This window comes from Polistes fuscatus, unplaced genomic scaffold (assembly GCF_010416935.1).
Source record: "Polistes fuscatus isolate 324 unplaced genomic scaffold, CU_Pfus_HIC Scaffold3, whole genome shotgun sequence".
Classification (NCBI taxonomy): domain Eukaryota; kingdom Metazoa; phylum Arthropoda; class Insecta; order Hymenoptera; family Vespidae; genus Polistes; species Polistes fuscatus.
In genome coordinates this window covers 2931789-2941103 of record NW_025113107.1, presented here as the reverse complement: position 1 = coordinate 2941103, position 9315 = coordinate 2931789, and the positions used below count along the sequence as shown (strand labels likewise).

General features: G+C 31.5%; 1 protein-coding gene across 7 annotated transcripts in view; it reads left to right on the top strand.

The window, feature by feature from the left end:
- LOC122520285 (5-hydroxytryptamine receptor) overlaps positions 1–7092 on the top strand; it is a 121148-nt gene extending 114056 nt beyond the window's left edge. For 6 of the 7 annotated variants that reach the window (XM_043640381.1, XM_043640379.1, XM_043640380.1 and 3 more), the window contains 2 exons: positions 3487–3647; positions 6213–7092. In XM_043640381.1, coding sequence (XP_043496316.1) covers positions 3487–3647; positions 6213–6855 — 804 coding nt within the window. In that variant the 3' untranslated portion in view covers positions 6856–7092. The remainder of the gene's footprint in view (positions 1–3486; positions 3648–6212) is intronic. The other variant, XM_043640385.1, reaches the window with a different exon arrangement.
- Positions 7093–9315: the final 2223 nt, after the last annotated feature.

Sequence of the window (9315 nt, the reverse complement as noted above, 5' to 3'; positions counted from 1 at the left end):
ATATTTTAAAATGGAATTTAGTATTTTTGACTTTACAGTATTATAGCCCATGTTAATACGAATTCAATGATATAGTATACTATGGCCTTTGGATGATCTTGAAAGCAAAGAAATGAAAATTTCAACAAAAAATTACTTTGCTTGCCGCCGGCGAACAAAGGGCACAAGTGCTTTTAAAAACAAAAAACTTACTTATGTGTGTAATTTATTGTTACTTAAACAAAACACAAACAATTTCACAGTGCTGTTTCCAGCCTTTTGTATAACCCTTAAATAACCAAATCTGTATTCACACATACGAACTACACTTGCCACGTTTTCATACTTCTACATTTCTTCTCTTTTCCTTTTTTTTCCTCTTCTTATTATTATTTTTCATCCCCTATTCGGTACCTCTATTTTCTGTAGGCATGTAGCTACAAGAATATCGATAATGTTACTGCACACTCTCTTTCTCTTTCTTTAGTGACCCACAAGTCAGCAATTTTTCAAAACATTTCGCCAATTATAGACGCTTAGATATTACTGCGAGAATTGTAGACGAAGAACTTATGCAAATTTACTTTGTACTTAACAAAAACATGAAAACAAAATAAAAGAATGCAGAGGAGAAAAATAGAAAATTAAAGAAAACATAAGTAGCTTATTTCTTTTTTCTCACGAACACAGTTGATCGTTGCAACATCGTAATACTTTTTGTTGTTTTTTTACCATTATCTACCCCATTCCACTCCATCTTTTTTCTTACCGTTCTCGGTTTTAAAAACTCTTGCACTAACTGCAGTTAATATTCCGAAATGAATGAAAAGCTTGCTGCTAAACGATGAAAAAAAAAAAAATAAGAAATAAAGAGGAGGAGGTGATGGTGAGGAAGGAAAAAAAGTAGAAAATAAATAACGCATCCATATCGAATTTTTCTTGTCCGTTGCACGTACTGACCACATAAATTGTGTATTTTTCAAACCAAGCCTGTTTTCTTTACCTTTTTTTCTTTTTCCTTATTTCTTTTCTAATAATTAATGATCTTTGAAAGTAAAACATACACGGTTCATCTGCCTATAAATAATCATCCTATAGAACGCAAAACATTACGTCAATATATGAAAAATTATTCACGTTAGAAGTTAAAAATTCTTAACAAGGTTATATTCCTTCTAGTTTATCGAAATAAATTGTTCAAAAAGAAATAATATTACTTACAATTTTATTCGTTTAAACAAATAACTATAATTATTATTAAAATGCAATTAGAATTAATAAAATAATTTTAATCAATGATGCGATTATTTATATAATTCTTTTAAAAAGTAACAAACAATTTATAAGGAACTTCATCCTTAGATTTTATTATCCATAATTTTAATTAATTGATTTTTCATTAATTAGATTAAAAAAACTAGTGAATAAATGAAAATAATATTATTCATTAATTCATCACATCTTTAATAAATAAAAAGAAATTATACAGTGTCCCAACTGAAGGAGGCCACCTAAACATTTTCTTTGTTTTTAAACTTTTAATTACGACTGCGAATAAACTATGCATAATGTTTCTTGCTATGAAATTAGATCGAAATAGAGTTATAAAAGAATAAATTATCATTTATTTATACATTTTCATGTAATAAGTTCGAAAAATACGTAATAAGCTAATTTAACTATAAGACGTATACTTCATTAATTAATAGCATAATTGTGTGTAATGCGTTTTAAAGCAAGGAATGACGCAGAGTCCAAAATCACAACCTTTACATTATTACATCATTTTTCGAGCAGACTACACAGTTTGGCAAAGTTTTTTTTGGACACACTATAATGGCATATCGTTCGAAAAAATAGCATACACGATAGCCATTATAGTGACGTTTAGTAACTAAAAGGTAATATAAATACTGTTTACCACGAGTTAAATAAAGCCCTCAAAATCAAAACTATTTTCAACTAACAATCAACTAAAAGTTTGAAAAGATATTCGTAAAAGAAAAAAAAAAATCACCAACAAATTTTTGATACATCCAAAAAAAACTGTTGACCCATTATAACCACTCAAAATATTGCTAAATAAATTTATACGAATAAAAATAAGTTACAAACACTAATGGACCAAGAGAGAAGTGAAGATATAAGAAGAACATGCAAAGTGGAGAACATTAACGAATGGATACTAAAAAGAAAAAAAGAATGGAACGAACATATCAACAGAATGGACAACGGAAGAATTGTCAGAATTGCACGGGATAAGTCACCGGTTGGCCGCAGAAGCACGGGGCGCCCACGAAAACGATGGTGCGACAATTTAACAGTGCAATAGGCAGAAAAACGTCGTTACGAAACAGGCAACTTGCCTAAACTAAAGAATGAAGAAGAAGAAGAAGAAAAATAAGTTAACAGCAAACGTATTCGTTAAAGATAGAAAAATGTTTGGAGATATTAAAGATCCTTAAATCTTCTCAACTTGAATAAAATGGAAAAAAACTATTTCCTTAAGGAAATGGTCATTAGCTTAAAAGTGTATAAATAGGAAGGACAGAGTGCGAACAGAAATAGAGAAATTTAATGGGCGTGGTAAGTATCCTTTCTCGTGAGAGGATGCAACGATGAGATAGAAGGACCCTTGAAAAACGCTCCCAGTCTTTTTTCATTTCCTCTTTCTCTCTCTCTCTCTCTCTCTTTCTATTCCATCACTGGAACACCAACAAAAAAGGCAGGTGTCTTTTATCGTTGTTCCAACGATCGATCGATCCTCAGAGTCTCTGGCACCGTTTGCGGTAGGGCAGTTCTTTTCAGTGAATAAGAGTCGAACTAAACGATCAGATTACAATCGGATTGCGATCTTTAAAGGTAGATATTTTCCCTAGTTTGAACAAGGAAAACAGAGAGGGAAAGAGGGGGAGAGAGAGAGAGAGAAAACAAAATAAAATATTAAAAAACGTAGAAAAAAGAAATCGTGGTTTTTAAACGGAGTAATGTTACTTTTTCATAGGGTACTCAGTTCTAATATTCACAGTAACATAACTATATATCGTTCTCATTCTCTGTGTACTTCTATGTAATTTAAATCGTATGTCAAAGCGATAGAGTTCTTTACATATTTTTTTTTCTCTACATTAACATTAAAAAAGTATGAAATAATGTTTTAAAAAATTATTTTAATTGGTATGCGTGAATTATGCATTTTATTTTTATAACGAAAGATTAATAAAAAAGAAAAAAAGAAATTATAGATAAGATGGATAAAAGAAATTAATTTGATAATTGTACCGATAATTATGATTGTGGTGGTCTGTAGTGAAAAAATAATACAAATTTATTTTATGATTTATTTTTTAATATAAATAATTTTAATATGAAATAAGTGGAATGTCGTTAATACATCAATTAGGTACATATTGTATATTTTATTTTCACATTTGTACGTAAATTATATGAATATAATGTTTGTTGTGTAATCAAATATAATATATTTGTATCTTGTATTTGTTTCAGATTCTTGCAACATGCGCAACATTTTATTTACCCTGTCTGGTGATTTTATTCCTTTACTGGAGGATATTTCAAGCAGCTCGGAAACGTATCAGAAAGAGGCCAGGAACAATCGTTCAACCTCCTCGCGAAAGAAGAGGAATCCTACGTTACGTAACGAAAAGGTAACCATCCTTTCCTTTCATTCCATCTTACACTTTAACCCTTAAACTATTTAGTTAAAATTATCCGATCGTACGATCCATTTGAGCCAACAGTCTACAAGTCAGCCAATCAACCAACCAACCAACCAGCCGTTCGGGAAAATCCAACAATTTCCGATTGTATTTTTCTAGTGAGGAAAAAAAACACTCTCTGTCGGAAGATAAAAACGAACGTTTCGAATTATTTTTATCGAGATCGAGATAACACGCGATCGGTTGTATTCGTACGATATAGATCATCAACAACAGCAAAAAGTAGAATCAAATCGATCCATCTGTAAGATCGAAGTGTCATTTCGTATTGCAAATCGATCCTTCCGTGAAAAGTAACGTGGGATCAAAATATCCCGTCGAATTCGGTTTCTCTATTTATAAACAAAAAGGGCAAAAATTGAATCGTTTGCAACAAAAAAGAATGATTGAACGATTTAGAAGTGCTTTCAATTTTGATAAAAGGTTATTTTGTTTTGTGCCACTGTCCGACAGTCACCAATCGTTATTTCCGAATAGTCTTTCTTTTCCTTTTTTTTTTCTTTTTTTTTTCGAAATATAATAAAAAGTAAATATTAACCATTATTTTTTTATCGTTCGAATAATTTCTTTTTAACAAACTATCAATATTCGCGGTACGTTTAACAATTTGATTGATTTCGATTTTATTTTTCGACGAGATTCGATTTTAAGAAATAAAATGACAAAATTGTTGAATCATTTCTAAAAATCTAGCTGTAGAAAGTTGATATTCCTTCTTTTTTAGTTTCTACTTAATGCTTTTCAGGAAATAGTTTAGAATTCAATCGACGTGCTCCACTCAGCATCTAACTTTATACATTTTACTTTAATTTTCGATCGAATCTATTTATCTGTAGTTCCACGTAAGTATTATTATTACATTTGACGGACTGAATGACTAAATTAGTATCTTTCGATTGGTCAGAACCTGAGTAGTTGCAACAAAAATATTTTATTTATTAATACAAATGTATTACAAATGTAATACAAATATGTACAAAACAGTAATCTATTTAAATAATAAATCGAGGGATTCTTGTATGTTTACTTTTTTTCATTTTATATTTATGCACTTACAAATTCTGTAATTTGCAATAATTGATGAGACTCAAAGAATTATTAATCCTTATAAAAAAGTAACATTTTTTTCGACGAGTATAAAACTTTATTTTTTAAATTCCACAAAAAACTATCTCCCGAATTAAACTTTCAATGTTAGAATAAAATTTGTTCTCATATAAATCGGTCAAAAATTCCAACTAAATTCACAGCCGGCATAAAACCGAGAAAATGACGAACAACCTTAATTTAATTGTCCAATTGTCCTGACACTTTGTTCCTAATATTTGCGCGTTAATCGTTCGAATTTAATTAATCTATGGAGCAAAATTATAGCTCGTTCATTTGCAAATCGTGTTAAACTTGATCAAAGCGTAACGTGAAACGTTTTCACCGCGATTTCATCATCTCCGTTTTACATGTAAGTGAATATCTCGCTATCAAATAATTAGTCGAATTCTAAAACATTTCCAATTGTTAAGCAAAGAATCTACAATATTATAATCAAATAAAAAATTTAATTAAATTAAAAAAAATGAACACAAATTTTTTCAATTTATTAATATGGTAAAATATTTAAAAAATTAACTTAAAAATTGTTCAATTATGTATAATGATAAGATATACGTTTGTTTTTCTATGTACAAAAACTAAAAATTGAAGGATCGTTTTTTATCTATGAAAATAATGAAAAGCTATTAGAATTACACAGTTGGATTAAAGTGATAAGGAAATTTAATTACAAGAAGTACCAAAAAATATATATAAAAAAAACAAGGGATAGGAACAGTAAAAAAAAAGGGTAAAATGGACAAATGCGAACCTGCGTGCGCACTTTTTTACCTCATCGTTGAAAATCGAGACGGATTCCTGTTGCGCTTTGAATCCTTTGAATCGACACAGTAGTTTCATCAATTTGAAAGAGCTAGTCTAGTTTAATTTGTTTCCACGAGTGACTCCCTGCTCCTTGTTATCCCCCTCTTTTTTTCTCTCTCTTCAATTTTTTAATCGGAAAAACTGAAAGAATGAAATGAATGAAGAGAGAAAAGAAAAAAGGAAAGCAATCGGAAGCTTTGAAAATTGACGAATACAAATATTCGTTATACGACGACAGACTTTTATAAATAAAATCATTTTAATTTTAATTTTAATTACTGTATTAATATATTTTCCCAGTTTGTCTAATTGTAAGTTTTTAATATTTTAAATTTCAATTAGTTCACCCGTACACAAATAAATTTAAATAATTATTGAATCTTGATAAAAAAAAAGTTGAATCGCAAACGAATCCAATTCACTTATTTGATTTTTAAAAATATAATTCCAAAGTAAATAGAATTTTAAATTTATGGAGATAGAAATCATAAAAGTTAGACATACGGCAAATAAAATGAATAAACTATTAATGGCAAAAAATATTAAGTTTTTTCTTGTATTTGTGTTAATTGAAATAAGCAGGCAAAGGGAGGAATCAACGGCGTTCACAATAACACGTTCGACACCGGATCATTCGTCAATTTCCCCGGAAAAGTCATCGTCGTATAACGATGGGAACGTAGTCCAATCAGCAGGTGGAAACGCAACGGTAACAAGCAATACTGCAGCCAATTCGTCGAATTCAACGACTCAAATGAGTGGAGCAGCAGCAGCGGTAGCAGCAGCAGCTGCAGCAGCAGCAGCAGCAACAGCAGCAGCAACAATAACAACAACAACGACGACAACGACGATGACAACAACGACGACAACAACTTCGTCAACGAGTGGGCCAAGTTCTTCGGCAACTTCAACTACGGTACGTCAAGCAACATCGACGAAAAGGAATCGTGAGACGATCGAATCGAAGCGTGAAAAGAAAGCAGCAAAGACATTGGCAATCATCACCGGTGCTTTCGTCGCCTGTTGGCTACCGTTCTTCCTTTTAACGCTTTTACGTGTGATTTGTTCCATCTGCGAGATACCCAACGTAGTCTACAATGTCTTCCTTTGGCTTGGCTATTTCAATAGTACACTCAACCCTGTTATCTACACCGTATTTTCACCCGAATTCAGGCAAGGTTTCAAGAGAATGCTCTGTGGTAGCTCCAGGGTGACACGCTGACATTGGATTTAATTTCCTTTCCCGCGTTACCGCCACTATACTAAACCATTTATTACCATCGCTACCACCAAGACACTACACAGATTATGATATCATTGGTACTACTCTCATAAAAAAAGAACTTTTAATCTTTACTTTCTTTCTTTCTTTCTCTTTTTCTCTATCTTTCTCCTCCTCCTCTCTCTCTCTCTCTCTTTCTTTTTTTCTCTTACCATCTTACATACACAAGTCTGAAAAGGAATAATAGAAAGTACGGAAACTTTTACCTCTCTTTCATTTATTTTTAATCTTTCTTCTTTCCAACTTCAGTTTCCTTTAATTACAGTTAATTGATCATTGAAGATTAACAATTATCCGATCTTTAATTTACCAAGAAATAATTGAGTTTATCATTTACAATTAGTATCCATCTCTTATCACCTTCTCGTCAGATTTATTCATAACAAGCGCACACAGAAGAGACCCCCAAAAAACAGCAGGCATTCACTTTTTCTTCCTTGTAACCCTCTTGTTTTTCCAGTTGAATAGCAATGTATTATATCTCGTGTATATAACATATATTCTAAGGTTAAAGGTCACACTTAGAACATGGCAAAAAACCATGAATACACATATAAACACGCACACACACACATACATACATAAATACATTTCTACAAGAACGTAGCAACTAACATACTTCTATACACATTTAATTAAACGTACGGTAGGAGAATCTCGTGTTTAATCGTGATCAACGTTGACATCTTGTTTTATTACTTTTTTTTTCGGTTGTAGCAAACGATTTACCCCCCTTTTTAACAATTCCAACTCTAGGCTGAACCAACAATCAGTGGTGCGATCTGTACTGATATAAATCGTTTAGCCATAAAAATGAACAAAAAGAAGAAAAAAAAGAGAGAGAGAGAGAAAGATGGCGAGCGTAAATTCTCTGTGTGCATGCGAGAGAGAGAGAGAGAGAGAGAGACAGAGAGAAAGAGAGAAAGAGATGGGAAGAGAAAGACGCATTGTTCCAATTACTCCCGTCTTTAAAACGCATTAGGAGGGCTTTAAAAGCATCACTTTAAAAGTACATATCGTTTAAAATTACTATATCTGTACACACACACATACATACTCACTATTTATCTATCCTTTATTCCATCATATAACATACACCTCTATAGATTACACACACATACACTACCGATAAAAAGTTTGAGCACGCGTACTCTCGTACACGAAGTATATTGAAATTATTGCAAATTATGTTTTTGAAATTATTGATTCTTTTTTTTTACATACGAGGATGGGTTGAAAAGTTTGAAGATTGTATTGGAAAATTACAAGTGGGATTGACCGACGAAAGAAAATAATTTCAAATGTTAAGCTGTAATAATTTTTAACTCACGCATGGTATACCATATCGGTCAAAATTATTTGACCACCATACAAAATCATAGAAATTTAGCTTATATAAAATATCCTTTGCAAATCTTTTCAATGATCTCTTTTAGAAGATCCCACAAGTTTTCTCTTGACATTGAGCAATGGTTGTACATAAGTGTGTAATGCAAATGCAAGTAGGTGTACCCAAACTTTTGACAGGTAGTGTACAAACAAGCACGTATGCACGTACACGCATATACAAGTATTGTATTATAGAATTAGAAGAGAAAATTGAGGAAGTATGAGAAACTAATGAATTCTAAGAGTAAATAGAAAGAGAGACAGAGAAAGAGAGAGAGAGATCGAAGTGTCAACTTCGAATTTGCTTTCGAATATATCGCGACCGATCGTGAAAGAGATAGACGAAGATTTGAAATGAGAGAAAGAGAGAGAGAGAGAGAGAGAGAGAGAGAGAGAGAGGAAGAAGGAGAGGAAGGTAAGAAGACCGAGTTTGAACTTAGTGTATTTGTAATAAATTTACGAGGAAAAACTCCCATAGAGTTCAAGGGTTCTCCGTTCGTTCCAAACACATCCTTTCTCCTCGTCCTCCTCTTCCTCCTTTTCCTCTTCTTCATTCCCCTTCCCACTCCAAAACTTAGTTTGATTCTTCTCGTTAGAAAGTCGAGAGTGTGTGTCTCGAAAAGTTAATTTTGCTAGCGGAAGCTGGCAGAGAGTTAAATTTGTAAATTAAACGAGTCTCATTCTATTCGAATGACGATTAAATTATTGACTTCCTTGTTTTTGTTTGTTGATTTTTTAAATCTTCTAAATAGTGTTCATTGGACAAAGGAAAAGAATTTTTGCTTATATTTATTGTTTTTTTAGATCATATTAATATGGTAAGATTTTATTTAATTAAAATAATGTTTTTTTTTACTTGCTCTCATTTGATTCGTGTGTCCTTCGAGCAGTATTTTTATGTTAACAATCATGATTATTTTTAATAAATTTCAACAATTTAAGGAAAAATAAGATTTAAGAACGAAATAAATTAAAATCTTGTATGTGTGTGTCTGATTTGAAGATAAAATG